The 16,737-nt window shown below is 39.8% G+C and overlaps 1 protein-coding gene across 1 annotated transcript in view; it reads left to right on the forward strand.

The window, feature by feature from the left end:
* gmds (GDP-mannose 4,6-dehydratase) overlaps window positions 1-16,737 on the forward strand; it is a 647,649-nt gene that overhangs the window by 88,046 nt on the left and 542,866 nt on the right. The window contains exon 2 of the mRNA XM_043719391.2: window positions 16,676-16,720. Within this exon, the coding sequence (XP_043575326.1) occupies window positions 16,676-16,720 (45 nt within the window). The remainder of the gene's footprint in view (window positions 1-16,675; window positions 16,721-16,737) is intronic.

Raw genomic sequence — 16,737 nt, forward strand, 5'->3', positions numbered from 1 at the left:
TAGCCCCATGACTGAATAGTAGGATAGAAGTTTTCAGAGGTCTTCCAAATTGAATTTTTCATGCCTTAAGTAAAGCTGAAGCTTTAAATCTCCCCTGTTACAGTGCACACATTTTACTCTGAAATGCAGAACTGATCTTGAAAGAAAATGTAAATTTCTGGACCATTATTCAGTTGTGGTATGAAAATTATTATCTCCATGGCCAACTTTAAACTATGTTTAACCTCTGTTGTTGTTCACAAGATTTTAAATGTGGTGGTGCAGGAGCCTCCTGGAAAGGAAAGGAATCATTTTAGTTATGATGGTATTTTGTGAAAGTGAAATTACATTTTTGTGTGAGGAAGTGAAGTGATAGTATGAAACTAATTGTAATCAACAAAAGCAGAAAGATAAATGCCTCAAACAGGATTTATCAGCATGACGTGATATGTTATCAAGTTATGTTAGCAAAACATCCCAGGTTGGACATCTGTTTTCTATTGAATTGGCTGATTATCAGTGGTTACTGTCCAAATTGATGACCAGTAACTACTTCAAGGAAGTGTGTGCATGGGAATTGGGCTCAGCTGTGATGTATCCAAGGTGGAAGAGCTGAACAGCACTTTCTGAACTCAAGGATAAAGACTGGTCACTTAAATGAGAAAAATATGTTCCAGTTAAAGTGAAATAGAATTTTCTGTTTACTTTAGTCCCTGTGATGTTAAGACCATGGAAATAAAATTTAGAACCTATTTTCCATCATCTACATTTGTATTTTAGAACTTATGTTAAATTTGTTGCAGGGTATCTCTATAAAAGAAGGGCTCTCAGTTTTCTTCTGTATGTATCAAAAGTGTAGTTTCAGAACTAATGCCTTGGCACTGATCAACAAACATTCATGAGGACAGCAAAGCATTGTTGGGTATTGTAGCTCTCCATTCCTATTTAAGAATTATGTAAAATTCTGCTGCTGCAAACACACTTTTATGAATGCACTCACACTAAAATTAAGGTTGTTTTTCTGATTTGTTTAAGTTGAATGATAAAATTTTGAACTCATTTCCATACTTGAGTAGTGACTCATTTAATATTTATGCAGATATGAGCTTTGATACTTCACACCAAGATTTTATTATTACAGCTCTGGATTTATATTAGCTTCCCGTTGGTGTTTCTGCTGGTCCTGGTTTCCACATTCACTATGAGGGTATTTATAGAGACTTTTGCCCTCTTTCTAAGAAGGAGTTTATCATATGTAGGCAATCCAGAAAAGATGTTAAAAGATGATTTATAAATCATAAAAGATGATTTAGTTATACTCATTAGTAAACATTCACGTATCTAGCATTGGTTCTGTGCATCTTAAATAATTAGCTTTATTCTGAGAAAGAATCAACAAAGCATTTCCATAACTACTGACAGACTTACAGCAGGTAATGATTCATTTTTAATAACTACTTGACAAATTACATTTAAAGTTTAATATACTTTATAAATTTTTTTTATTGGAAAGAATCTCTGTTTAGCTATCAGAAAACACACAAGCATATCTGTCAAAAAAAGTCAACCTTCTACTGCTAACTTTTTCCAAATGTAAAACTTGGTCAAATGTTTCCAATTTCTATATTTCCATATAGAGGATGTGCAAAATCCAGAAAAAAGCTTGTAAGGCTACAGCAAAATTCAAATAATTGTCAGTAGAATATCTAATTCAGATAATCAAAACTCATTCAGTGTATTTGGGACTGAAGACCTAATAGCCTGTGTTACTGACCAGTGGTTGACGTCAAAGAAAGCTGACCACAAAGATCGAACAATCCTTGTGGTGTAAATTCCCATTTTACTAGCATTAGTTTGAATCCAGTTGTCAGATCAAGAGAATCTTCAGGTATCCAGCAACAGTAATGTCATCAAGCAGGGTTAGCAGAGATTAGAGTGGTGCTGGAAAAGCACAGCAGGTCAGGCAGCATCCGAGGAGGAGGAAAATCAACAATTTAGGTAAAAGCCTTTCATGAGGAGTGAGGCTGGGAGCCTCAGGGGTGGAAAGATAAATGAGAGGGGTGTGGGGCTGGAGGGAAGGTGGCTGAGTGTGCAGTACGTGGATGGAGGTGGGGGTAAAGGTGATAGGTCAGAGAGGAGGGTGGAGTGAATAGTTGGGAAGGAAGATTGACAGGTGGGACAGGTCATGAGGACAGTGCTGAGCTGGAAGTTTAGAACTGGGGTAAGATGGGGTGGGGAGAGGAAATGAAACTCGTGAAGTCAGCGTTAATGCCATGGGGTTGAAGGGTCCCGAGGCGGAAGATGAGGCGTTCTTCCTCCAGGCACCGAGTGGTAAGGGAGTGGCGATGGGGGAGGCCCAGAACTTGCATGTACTCTGCACAGTGGGAGGGGAGTTGAAATGTTCAGCTATGGGGCGGTGAGGTTGATTGGTGCAGGTGTCCCGGAGATGTTCTCTGAAGTGCTCTGCGAGTAGGCATCCAGTCTCCCCAATGTAGAGGAGGTGGCATCGGGAGCAACGAATACAGTAAATGACGTGTGGAAGTGCAGGCGAAACTTTGGATGTGGAAGGCACCTTTGCGTCCTTGGGTGTCGGTGTGGGTGCAGGTTTTGCAGTTCCTGTAGTGGCAGGGAAAGGTGCCAGGAGGGCCAACCCCCAAACCAATGAACCCCACCGCCCCGTGGCTGAACATTTCAACTCCCTCTCCCACTGTGCCGAGTACATGCAGGTCCTGAGCCTCCTCCATCACCACTCGCTTACCACCCGACGCCTGGAGGAAGAATGCCTCATCTTCCGCCTCGGGACCTTCAACCTCATGGCATCATTGTGGACTTCACCAGTTTCCTCATTTCGCCTCCCCCCACCTTATCCCAGTTCCAACCTTCCAGCTCAGCGCCGACCTCATGATTTGTCCCACCTGTCAATCTTCCCTTCCACCTATCCTCTCCATCCTTCTCTCCGACCTATCACCTTTACCCCCACCTATTGCACTCTCAGCTACCTTTCCTCAGCCCCACCTCCCTCCCAGTTATCTGTCACTCCTGAGGCTCCCTGCCTCATTCCTGATGAAAGGCTTTTACCTGAAACATCAATTTTCCTGCTCCTCGGATGTTGCCTGACCTGCTGTGCTTTTCCAGCACCACTCTAATCTTGACTCTGATCTCTGGCATCTGCAATACTCACTGTTGCCAAGCAGGGTTAGCAGGCAGTCACATTGAGATAATCAGAAAACAAAAATGCATTGAAATGCTCACTTTTTACATTTTCTTAATCTAGTTTCTTTAATCCACATATTCAAGACTAGCAATGTTTGCTTTTCACCTTGCCCATCTTGCTTCTTCTAATGGCAAGAATTTGTGCACCTTCCTGCTCATATTTTTGAAAATTCAGTTTTCTGGCATCCCCAATGTCTTTGAACTCCAATCTGACCAAACATCAGATGCCCCTATCTTCTGCTGTATCAAATTTCATTCATCAAACACTTTGTCATTGAGCTGTGCTGGTCCAGTGCCTCCACGTAGTTTAATATCATTGTATTTTTAAAACTCTCCATATCGTTGTTCCAAGACACATCTGAAGCTTCCTGCAGCTATTTGAACTCTCCTCCACCAGTTAGTTCTTCAATTCGGCCTTCTTTGTATCCTTCACGTTGTTTGGTGGCAGAGCATTGAGCCACCTCTGCTCTGTTTCTAGGATTTTCTTCTAAACTGCTCTTCTGTTCCACCCCTTTAAAATCCAGAATCTCTTCCTAACAATATTGTGGTGCCTCGACATGTGAAGGACTACAGTGATTGAAGAAGGCAGTTCATTACCACTGTCTCCAGGGCAACTAGGGATGGACAAAAAATGGGCAGCAAAGTCCATTTCCCATGAATGAATTTTTAAAAAGCTGCCATTCCTTTTCATATTTTTTTCCATCTGTAAAATTTTCAGAATGTTTTTTGGTGTTAAAGGTGCTACATGTAATTATTCATAGAAACTTAATAGTTGAGTAGAGAAAAAAAAAACACAGACAACATGAGAAAGCATATTTTTATATGGCAAGTGCAAGACTCAAAAGAAGGCAAAAGCGGAGTCAATTAAATTTGATTAACACCTGAAGGGGAAAGAAGTTGCCAGACTATGGGACAGGGTGGAAGTGTAAATCTAAACCACTCTTGTCGACAGCCGAAGATAAGCTGAACAGCTGCCTTTTCTGCAATAACCATTCTCAATTATATGTCAAGTCATAAAAAATTACTGTTAGCCTGGTTGCAAATAGGTGGAATAATCTTTTAGTAGTTGTACTAATTGTGAGAATCTCGAAACATTGCCAGTTTCGTGACAGTATTCAAACTTAATTGCAAATTATGTGTTTGCATGATGCAGATAACAGATTTATTCCTGATGACAGGGATTGAATACCATTGCAAACTTGGCATTTTCAACTCTGTTTTGAACAGAAGTGTGGCATAGTCTATCCAATTTAGACGCAGGTAGCTTAATGCAATCAAACTGCTATACACTAGGCTGAAATTGAGGAAGTAAGATGCTTCCTTTCAAATATTGTGGGAGTTGTTTAGGTGGAGTGCTGGAGAGTAAGTGGTAGACTCTGTGTCATAAGGTTTTGTAACACAGGACATCCACCCAACTTTTAATTACTCTCAAGTACAAATTGTGGAAGTTCAGTCCTTGGTTGGATTTGATCCAATTTTGGGCTTCTTTATCAGATGCCAATTTCATGGAAGGTCTGCCTAAAGTGGAGTTCCTCAGCTCCTCTAGTCCCTTCCTGTCCCTTAATGTAATCTAAGGGAAACAGAGTGGAGGTTGCAGTTCAGATTACATTAGATAAGCCACAATATCTCAGTGTAAGTTCCATTCACAGCCTACAATTTTTGACTTGGCTGCAACCTCATGTGCATGATATATAGTGCTTAGAAAGAATATAGTCATGGCATCTATTGTCAACACGTCTGTGGAGCTGCTAGGTTTTTTTCCTTTGTCTTTGTGCAAGGGACCTCGTATGAACTGTCCATTTTAGCCAGAACTTTGCTTCATGGAATCTGTGTTTTGTTTCTGGAACTGTGCATTATAACAGGTGAATAGCACTACAGAATCTCAGATAATATATCAAGTTAACACATGCAAAGCAAGTTCAGAACTAATGGTTTTCATAGCACAGTAATTGCTTCCCAATCCTTGGAAAGACAGTTGATGGTTAGCTTCCTGTTACTTTGCCTTTAATAACTAATATATACTATCACCTGAAACTAGTCAATAGAAGCCTTTTAGATTCCATCCTATGGCGTCAATTCTAGAATTTCAGTTTTAATTTATGTTTGTGTGGAAGTAGAGCTGTTCCTCAACTTGTTTGTTTTCAAAATGCATGGAAAATGTTAATATTTAAAATGTGGTTTTCTTTCCTTCCTAATAGCAGATCAACATTTCAGTATCTGAACCAAATTTTAAAAATCCCAGGTATGATCCTCAGTTCATGGGGAATTAATAAAGTTTTGCTGGGATGCTGTCAAAGCAATGCTTCCCAAATACTTTCCCACTGTGACCCCATTCAAGGTTTGAAAATCGTTGTAACCCCATGGTGAGAATTGTCAAATGGAATGGGGAGGGGCAGGGTAGAGTGAGAAGATAAATTGGAGCAGGATATGGGACTGGAATGACCTACAAGAGTGGGAGAGGAGTTGGACAGTGTTCTGCATGGGCATTGCTGCATCAGAGCTCAATACCACAAAATATCAGCTCACATTCTCACTTGGGGTCTCAACTCCTTTGAGCAGTTCTCTGTGTAAGCTTAATGGTTTGGTTCGAAGCCTCTGAACTGATTTGGGCAAAAAATTTCAGAGTACGGATTAGTACCCATCTATTCCCCTGTTTGAAGTAGGCAAGAATGACTGGGTGAGGTTAGGATTGGATTTGACCCTGTTGTTCCCTATGGGTTAGCTCGTATATTAAAAAACCTCTCAACGAAGTTAATGCAGAAAGCCTTACTGGACACAGCAAGGATTGAATATTTTAAGGAATCGCAGTGATAGGAGCAGATTGAGGAAAATAGTAGAAGGCATTCTTAGATCCAAATCATGAGTAATTTCTCAGTACTTTATGTTCTCTGTCACAAATTGTTCCAGGTCTGCTTTTACATAAAACACCTTAGCTGTTCACTCTATCTATGCTCTTCATAATTTTATAAACCTCTGCAAGGTCACCCCTCAGCCTCCGACACTCCAGGGGAAAAAAAGCTCCCAGCCTATTCAGCCCCTCCCTCTTGATCAAACTCTCCAGTTCCAGCTACATCCTTATAAATCTTTTCTGCACCTTCTCATATTTAACAATGTCCTGCATATAGAAGGGTGACCAGAGTAGTACGCAGTATTCTAAAAATGGCCATATCAATGTCCTGAACAGCCACGCATGATGTCCAAACTCTTGTACTCAATTTTCTGACCAATGAAGCCAAGCATGCCAAACACCGCCTTCACCACCCTGTCTATCTGCGACTGCACTTTCAAGGAACTATGTCCCTGCACCCCTAGGTCTCTTTGTTCGGCAACACTGGGCACCACCATTAATTGTATAAGTCCTACACTAGTTTGCATAATCAAAATGCAACACCTCATATTTATTTAAATCAAACTCCATGTGCCATTCTTTGGTCCATTGGCCCAGCTGATTAAGATCCCGTTGTACTCTGAGATAATCTTCACTGTCTACTACACCACCAATTTTGGTTTCATCTGCAAACTTACTAACCATACCTCCCATATTCCAAACCAAATCAATGAGAAAAGCAGTAGACCCAGCAACAATCCTTGTGGCACACCACTTGACACAGCACCCTCTCTCTTCTATCTTAAAGCCAATTTTGTATTCAGTTGGCTACCTCTCCCTTGTATTCCGTATGATTTAACCTTATTGACCAGTCTACCATATTGAACCTTGTTGAATGCTTCGCAGAAGTCCATATAGATGGCATCTTCTGTTCTGCCTTCATCAATCTTCTTTGTCACCTGTTCAAGAACAACCTAATCAAGTTAGTGACACGATTTTCCATGCACAAAGCCATGTTGATTATCCCTAATCAATCCTTGCCTTTCTGAGTGCATGTAAATCCTGTCCCTCAAACAAACTATACACCACTGACATAAGGCTCACCAGTCTGTAGTTCCCTGGCTTTTCCTTACAAGCCCGTCTTAAATTGCGACACCACATTAGCCAACATCCAGTCTTCTGGCACCTCACTGTGGCTGTTGATATCTCTGCTAGGGGCCCAGCAATCTCTTCCCTAGCCTCCCACAAAATTCTTGCAAACACCTGATCAAATTCCAGGGTTTTATCTACCTTTATATGTTTAAGACCTCCAACACCACCACCTCTCTAATATGAACTCTTTCCAATACATCATTATTTGTTTCCCAAGTTCCCCCACTTCCATGACTTTCTCCACAGTAAATATTGACCCAAAATACACACATAGTATCTCATCCATCTCCTGAGGTTCTACAAATAGACAGCCATGTTGATCTTTAAGGGACCTTGTTCTCTCCCAAGTTACTCTTTTACCCTTAATGTACTTTATAAAATCTCTTTGGATTCTCTTTAACTCTATTTGCCAAGGCTATCTCATGTCCCCTTTTTGCCGTCCTGATTTCCCTGTGAGATAGCATAGGTTTAAGAGGGGAAAGATTTAAAAAGGACCTAGGGAGTAACTTTTTCACGCAGTGAGTTGTGTCCCGTATGGAACGAGCTGTCAAGGTAAGTGGTGGAGGCAGGTGCAGTTGCAACATTGAAAAGGCATCTGGATGGATATACGCATAGGAAGTGATTAGAGGGATATGGGCCAAATGTTGGTCAGATTAGGATGTCTGGTCAGCACGGATGAGTTGGGCTGAATGGCATGTTTCTATGCTGTGTGATGCTATGACTCATATATACATACATATATAAAATATAAATTTCTTCCCTTTTTGATGTTTTAGAATGTCTCGCATTATAAGTGTAACTGATTCATCTCTGATTTATTTTTAAATTTTGTACTAGTTGATTCATCTCTGATTTATTTTTAAGTTTTGTACATCTGGGTAATTTGATAGCATTTTGAAAATAATTTCTGTTGCCAAACAGTATAATATGCCAGTCTGCTATCATCTCTGTTCATAAGTTGCTGAAGATCCGTCAATAAGACAGTGTTTAAGTATAGTAGTTAGATGATAGCTGAACATTTCTTGTCCAGGCATGTGTAATTCCACAATCTAGTTCCATAATGGCTAGACTATCATTCAATTCCATGTGAAAATATTTTCATTGATTTTTTAACGTGCATTTAAGAGCTGGTTACACCCTCTAAATGCTTATAAAATGATACTTTCAAGTAATTTGCTTGTGAAATAGGAAGAAATGATACCCATTTGCTCAATGACTTGTATCTTGAATCTTTACCATCCACCTTGATTGCACTTTCTTTGGATAGAGGTTGTGCTCTACACGCATAATAGGCACAAAGAATAATTGATATACTGAATTTACTGCAATAATTATTTACTCAGTTACTCCGTGCACAGAGTGATTCATGCTTTTAGCAATGAAGTTGATGTTAGTGGGAAATTTTCAAACAATGCCTGCTTTAAACCTGAAAGAGATCCAGCAGTTCAATTATAGGGTTTTTTATTAGGTATTCCTGTTGTGACCTCACCTCCATAAAGCCTCACCCTGAACATTCAAGTCACACGTACACATCTATCTTCTTATAACCAACCATTTGACCTTGCTATCACCCAAGATGTTGCCATCTTTGAGGTCTTGGTTACTGATGAAGCATTATATTCTCGTCTTCCTTAACATCGTTATTCCACCTGATCACTTCAACCCAACCATTCTTTTCTTTCAACTTCTAAAAATATATCTTGCCTGATTGTGCTAACTTATGATATTCCTTAACACCCAACTACATCTCCTCAAACCTTTTACCTTTTAGAATATTACTACTTTTGTTGGTTTGCAAAATTGCCATCTACATCTTTTGTTGACGTCAGACTCCTTCACTCCGCAGCTTTCCCTGGTACTTTGCACTCATATTTGAGGCCTACGTAATTAAGTGGGAGAAAGTGAAGTGTGCAGATGCTGGAGATCAGAGTCAAGAGTGTGTTGCTGGAAAAGCACAGCAGGTCAGGCAGCATCCGAGGAACAGGAGAATCGACATTTCGGGCCAGACCCCTTCATCAGGATGAAGGACTCTGGTCTGAAACATTGATTCTCCTACATATTTAAGTATAGTCAGCTGAGTCACCTCTACCAGACCTTATTTGATTACCATTTAGCATCTCCCCTTCAGTTCTTGCACTTCCTCTAAGATAATCCAGGGTAGAAAGGCTGCATTGAATTAATTTCTGTTCCCAATTCAGCTGCTTGATTTTGCTTAGTCAGTCTGTATCCTTTCATTTCATTGTAAGAAATTCTTGTAGATTTTTATCTGCAAGTTCAAGACTACCTGCTATGCTGCATCAGCTATGTCCCACTCTGTTGTCACCTAAGCTCTGACCTCCTTCTCCCATGGTGTCATCTCTAAACTTCTTTTTGTCACTGAGATACCATAAAGGCAAAAGTAGTCCACCTGACTGGCGTCGTTCTAACAAACGAAACACCTGCCCATTGCACCAGGGGGCACTCTAGTGCATTGTGTACAACCTGTGATGCACACTGCACCAATTCACCAAAGCTTATCATTCTGATTTGAACACATGACCCCTACCACTGCACAGTCCAAAAGGAAGCCCACCATTAACTCCTCAAGGTCTTTGGGACTGAATGAAAGGCTGAAAGCAACATAATCAAAGTTGTGAGTGATATTGTAAATTTTAAAATATTTTACACATTTTAAAATATGTAACATTCAAATTTTACATTTGAAGTTGTAAAATTCATTTGGAATGTGGGGCATTGCTGGCTATGCCAGCATTTAGTACCCATCCCTACCATATCGCTTTGGGTTGGGAGTCACATGCAGGCCAGACTGGATATGGACATTAGTGAACCAGATGTTTTTTTATGACAACGAGTAGATGTTACATTAAGATTTTAAATTCCAGATTTTTATTGAATTTAAATTTCACCATCTATCATCATGGGATTTGAACCCATGTCCCCAGAATATTAGCATGGACTTCTTGATTGCTGGTCCAGTAGTGTTGCCACTATGTATTTCTGTGAATTGTTCTGCCTATTTAGCTTGGAGCTTTTGTTCTCTGCTATTCCTTTGCACTATCTGCAAAACAGTACTCCTGTAGGAGAATAGGAAATAAAACAAAAAGGAAGTTGATGCCAGCACTGTGCCTCCATGTTCCAGTGTAAATGGAAACTCTGAGAAGCAGTCTGAGCAAAGGTTGTAGGAAGGAGTCTGACAAGTTTGTTTTATGATCCCTCTTACATCAGCAATATACACTGTCTTTTTCAACTTGATAAAGAGTGGAGAAATCTGAATTTTTAATCATCTTAGACAAACTCAACATCAGCACAAAACAAACCTGGTGTTAGCTAATTTAAAATGTGACAGTTTTCCACTTGACTTTTGTCATCAGGGTTAGTTGTCATTTTGTAAACTCCTGACTTCTGTTAGCCTGGAAACTTGGCAAATTTTTCTTTTTCTTTTTGCAGCATTAAGAAAAAAAAGACTGAGCTATTAAATTGGATCCTTGAGGTCTCTGAACTTCAAATTTGAGTAAACCAAACAACATAGTGCTGTACAGTCAGTGTTAATTTATATGTAGTTAATCTTGTCACTTTGTAACGTACCCTCAGAAATGTACAAAACTTTGGTTGCATGTTTAGTTGTAATAAGTGATTGTGTAGCAAGTTTTCAAGAGCTACCAAGCACCAAAATCCATTGAAAATGTGTGTAGCATATCATTTTCATAAATGAGTGTGTAGATGCAATTGCATCAGCTAAGCTTTGGATGTAAAAAATATCATTAGAGAAGGATTTAAAATGAAGGTATATAATGTTCAATTCAATCTTGGAACCTGTTACGTAGTAAAAATTTAAGCAGCCTGTGATAGAGGCTTAAGCAGTTGAGTGTCCATCAGCTTTTTGAGTTGAATTTCCTTGCTTAAATTGAGTGACTTTTGTCTATTCTCAGCGAACTGAAGTGATTAAGGAATAATTTGGTGACTTTGGACACTGAATAAACTTTTCATCATAGGTCTCATACAAGGTTCATTGTTTTTTTCTATCAATTAATGCCTGATCATTTAATGTTTTTGTCTTTAAAACATTATATTATCTGGAAATTTGGAATAACAAATCTAAGGTGCATTTATACAATGCATTAACATAAAATGCTCCTAACGCAACTCAGAGATGTAATTTGAATAGAATGTATGCTGAGTCAAAGGAGAAGCCATGAGGATGAGTGACCAGGAAATTCAGTCTTAAAGAAATAGAGGGAATTCTGGAGCCTGAAGATTTGATTGATTGACAAATGCAATACTGCCAATGGTGGCACAATGGGATGGCTGGGGTGCACAAAGATAAGAGGAATAGAATGTTTGTGGCAGAAGTGGTAGAGATAAAGAATGTCATTGAGATTGGATCACCAAATATTTTATATATACTCATGTAAAGTTTAGTTTCTAAGACTACATTTTTAGCCAAAAAAATGGAGTGGAATTTTACACACTTTGTAGGGGTTGAAATCAATCTTCTCTCAGTGTCTTGCTATCATAGCTGCCACACTACAGACTATTCCTGCCAACCCCACACTCCAATGTGGTGCAAATGAGTAAATAAGTAATCTCACACATTAATTTCTGAAAAGCAAATTCACTAAATTAACCAAATTCATTGAAACTAAATGCCAAGGAAACAATTTCACCAGCTTTTCTCATAGTACAGAAAAACTTCCAATATAGTAGGACGGAGCATTACATTGTATGGGTCGTCAATGTCATCTTCATCAGCATTCTTTTTGTGAGCAGCCATATCATTCTCCAAATAATCATCATCTGTGCCATCAGATACATTGGTTATCCCACATTTCTTGAATGATTTGCTGACTATCTCTTCTGATTTCATCCCAGACCTCTGCAACCCAAACAAGATTGATAAGATCAGAGCTTGTATGCTGCCCCCCACAATCGCTGTCTCCCTTCTTCTGATGACCCAGTTATTCCACATTTTTTTCATTCCATTTTTGCAGGGCTGTTTCTGAGAGACATCCAGTGCTTGAACAAGGCTTGGTAGAGCACCAAGAACCATTGCAATATTGTTGTTTTATGATCTAACTTCACCAACAACATCATCGACAAGGTGTGATCTGAACATGTTCCAGATGAAAAGACCTCTTTGCATAATACCTTAGGCAGAAGTCCCAAACTTTCCTCAGCTACATTCCAACACCATCATCCTTCATTCTTTATTGTGAACTTGGACAACTATTCCTTTTGGGAATTGCTGTTTTGGGAGGATTTTCTCTTTAACGTCACCATTGAATTAATCTTTATCCCATCAGACAATCATTGAACAGATCGACATTAGATTAGATTACTTACATTGTGGAAACAGGCCCTTCGGCCCAACAAGTCCACACCGACCCTCCGAAGAGCAACCCACGCAGACCCATTCCCCTACACCTTAACGATACGGGCAATTTAGCACGGCCAATTCACCTACCCTGCACATTTTTGGACTGTAGGAGGACACTGGAGCACCCGGAGGAAACCCACACAGACACTGGGAGAACGTGCAAACTCCACAAAGACAGTTGCCTGAGGCGGGAATTGAACCCAGGTCTCTGGTGCCGTGAGGCAGCAGTGCTAACCACTGTGCCACCTGGGAGTCTCATCAATGTTCCTAATATATGACCATTTGTATTCAGTCTTTTGTTGATGTTTGATTAGAAGCTGCTGAAATGTGATAATCCTATCAGCAAGTTCTACCAGGAGACTGTGATATCTTGGTCTTTTATCACATTATAAGATTGTTTATTTTCACAAACCTGGTATTCCACCTTGGGCTGGTTTGAAATTTGCAATGTCTAATTTGTTTCCTTGCTTTAGGATGAAAGTTTGGATTATTGCTCAAGAAACTGAGAGTCCACTGTGATTTTCCTTGGCATATTTTGCAACTTTATCTTCTACCTACGACCACTTGCTATTCTTCACTCTGTACTTTTATTCTTAGACCCCTGCCTAAACTCTGGAGAGAGTTTCAAATGTTTTGCTCCAATATTCAATTTCTCTAGATGTTGCAAAATTATTTGTTTGCTCTGTAATCTCAACAACATGAACTGGGTTGTGCTACTGCCAGTCTTTGTTGATACCATGTTACCAGAATAGATGGTGGGATTGGGAGGAATGCAGCACGCAGCAGTAAGGTGGGAGCCTTGGTGTCATGTGTTTATATGACCAGGCACATAGAGTTGAACATCTACCTACAGTAGATTGACATCAGCAAGTACAATAAGTTGGTACTTTTTGGATAAAAGCAGTATTGACCTGTACATAAAATTTATGTGAGATTGACCATTACTGAAGCATATACAGTAAGCATGAGGCAGGGATGGAGCATGAGAGTCTGCAGGAAACATGAAATGCCTAGATATTTTTTAATGAACCGGTCTTATCTACAAAAAGTTAAGTGACACAGCTACTGATGCTTTGCTCATCTGCATGATACAATCTCAGGCAAGAATTCAATTCAGCATTAAAAGCACCAGAATATCTCTTTAAGGAAGGCTGCATTCAGTCAGTGCTCAAATCTGAATAATTGTATATCACTGGTGGAAAGTCCCTGTGTGCCTTTCCTGGTCCATTATTGAGACTGTGTTTTTTACAACTTGATATCTTCAGCCAGCTTACACGGCTGGCTGGAGAGTTCGGTTGTACATCTTGATAACCAAAGGGAAACAAGCCTTCAGACAGTCATCGTGCAGATCCTCCTGCTTTTGAAGGGGGAGCTTGATAACTTGCTCTCATGTTTGTTCCAAGATAAAAGACAGGCTTCTGGCTTGCATTTCAATATCCTGTACTAATGTTCCCTGTTTTGGCCACTGATAATGAGTAACTGTATAGTAAGCAGTCTCAGTCAGGAGAAGTCAAAGCTACTGCCTTAGGACTGACTACCTTCTATTCTCAAGACTGTCCTGCTTCAAGCAACTGGTTATTTGAATGATAGTTGCTACATTAATATTAGTACCAAGCACAATAATTTCAACTATTCTTCCCTGTTGCTTAATCTTTGGTTTACCTTGAGTTGGATTTTATATTCCAGATTTGAAGGAAGAGGGGTGTGTAAAATCCAACAGGTTGCTCTGCCCTCCCCAAACCTATCTAAAATTTTATCAATGACTGAGGAGGTATTGGACAGCTCACTAGCCCTTGGGTCAATTGATGCTCATGAGTATTTTTTATTCTTCCGTGGGAAATGTGGGTTTCACTGGCAATGTCAACATTTATTGTGCATCCCGAATTACCGTAGGGAAGATGAGCCATCTTTTTGGACCACTTCATCGTACGCAGGGACACCCACACACTACTGCTGGAAAGTGAGCTTCCAGACTTTGATCCTGCAGTGAAAGAATAGTGATATAGTTTGATGATGGGTGGTGTTTGGCTTGAAGGGAGACTGCAAGTGGGGGTGTTCCCATCCACCTTTTGCCCTCTCCTGTGTTACAAATTATGGGCTTGGAGATGCTGTCAAAGGAGACTTGGTGAGTTACATCTAGTACACCATTCCTACTGTGTTTCAGTGAATGTTTAAGTTGGTGAACACCAAATGGACTGCTTTGTTCAGAATAGTAAATAAAAACAGAAAGTGCTGGAGAAACTCAGTGGTCCGACAGCATCAGTGGAGACTGAGAATTAATGTTTCGTGTGCGACATGACTCTTTTTATCATAACATTTTATTTGATTTATTCTGGATGATGTTGAACTTCTTGAGTATTGTAAAAGCAAGCAAGTGAAGGATAGTATTTCATTCCAGCTCTGATTTATGCCTTGTAGATGGTAGACAGACTTTGAGGAATCAGGAGGTGAGTTATTCACCTCAGCATTTACAGCCTCACTCTTGTCCTTGGTAGCCAAACTGATCAATGGTAAGCCCCCAGTATGTTGATAGTGTGGGAAATCAGTAATGGCAATGCTAATGAATATAGTTATATATTATAGTTAGATCCTCTCTTGTCAAATATGGTAATTATTCAGCACTTGTGCTGCATGGATGTGACATGTGAGCCATAGTCTGAGATTTTCCTGCTATGTTTGCATATTTCCACAAATTGATTCAACAGCTGAGAAGTCACAGATGGCCCTTTTGATGGGAAAGCCTAGCAGGCCTCATGGCCTGGTATCAGGCAAAGAGTGGGAGAACATGGATCAATCATTGTTGGCCTTCTGGGCCTATTTGAATCACATCTCTCACCCCAGAGTCATTCCCCCTCTCCCCGCCTCACCCTCACAAGCCCCAGAATGATCTCCACCTCTGGCTTTACCTGGGATTCTTGGCATGATTGGACTGTCAGTATTTCCAGCACTGATGCTGCTGTGGCTACAGAGTTGTCTCGTATGATTGGTGAAGCCATCAAACTCTTCCACCTTTATGAACAAGTTGCTAAAATCTCAAAATACAAATCATTGATAAGAAAAATCACAGCCTGTGCAACTCTGAAAGACCACCTTTGCAATTCTGTTGACATTGTGGCACTTTATATCTGATATGCTGTCTGGACTAAACCCAAACTCATCAGGGTTCTCGGGTAGTATTTCCAAGTTCCATGTTCCTTGTGTTTTACCAATTAAAATAACATTGGAATCCTAACTGTGCAGAAGGACCCCAGTTTACTATATCAAGTATACTTCTGCCTCTTACTAGTGGGAGAGGAAGATTTTGGAGCCATGATACCATGATTAATAATGCTGGTTTGAGGATCACTGCTTCTATTTTTTTTTAGTAGGTGGTTAAATTACTCTCTTTGAGTTTGCATTGGAGCCCAGTTACTCAAGGAGAAGTTAAAGTCAGCAACTGTCTTCAGGGTTAGATTTTGAAGAACACTATTTATTATGTATTAATACTAAATATGGTTAAACACACAGTTGTAGACATGCCAGATTTTGGTCTTATAGTTACATTAAGGAAGGACAAATTTATCTTCCTTATGTGTTCATGTCCTTGTGCTCTCTGTAATTCTTCCAGAAAATCTCATTCTAGTATTCCGTCCAGAGAGTTCCTTCTAGCTTTTTTAACTCCACCCACATTGTGCCATTTATGCACAATGAGATGTAGCTCTGTGACATAATTGCAAGGGTTGTCCCAGAGTCCTGAAGCCCTTACACAATGATTTTATTCCCTCTTCTGGATTTTTCCTGTTTGTCAGGTATGGGATTTAAAAACAAGGCCAGGAATGTATTTTGTGTGTGTGTATTGGAATGTATATACTTTCCCCATGGGACCACAGCGCGCTCAGCTAAATGCAAAGAACTTAAGTGAATTCTGGCAATGTGGACAGAGGGGCATGTGAGTATTTCTAGATCCCACTCTAGGTCCCACAGTAAGGCAGCTTGATTGGTCGATCGTCTGTGTATTAGTACAACACAACCCCTGGGTTAATTTTACTTTTTGGATTATTTCAACATGAAAAATATCTTAACTTTTAATTAATCATGATTTTGAATAAAATTCCAAATTTCTTACCTTTGTTTTTTTTCATCTTCTTTAGGATGGCTCCTATTTGGCAGAATTCCTTTTGCAGAAGGGTTATCAGGTGAGAGAATGAAGACT

The sequence above is a fragment of the Chiloscyllium plagiosum genome, unplaced genomic scaffold, assembly GCF_037043375.1.
Source record: "Chiloscyllium plagiosum isolate Xiang-an unplaced genomic scaffold, Cpla_swu_hap1 HiC_scaffold_34, whole genome shotgun sequence".
Classification (NCBI taxonomy): domain Eukaryota; kingdom Metazoa; phylum Chordata; class Chondrichthyes; order Orectolobiformes; family Hemiscylliidae; genus Chiloscyllium; species Chiloscyllium plagiosum.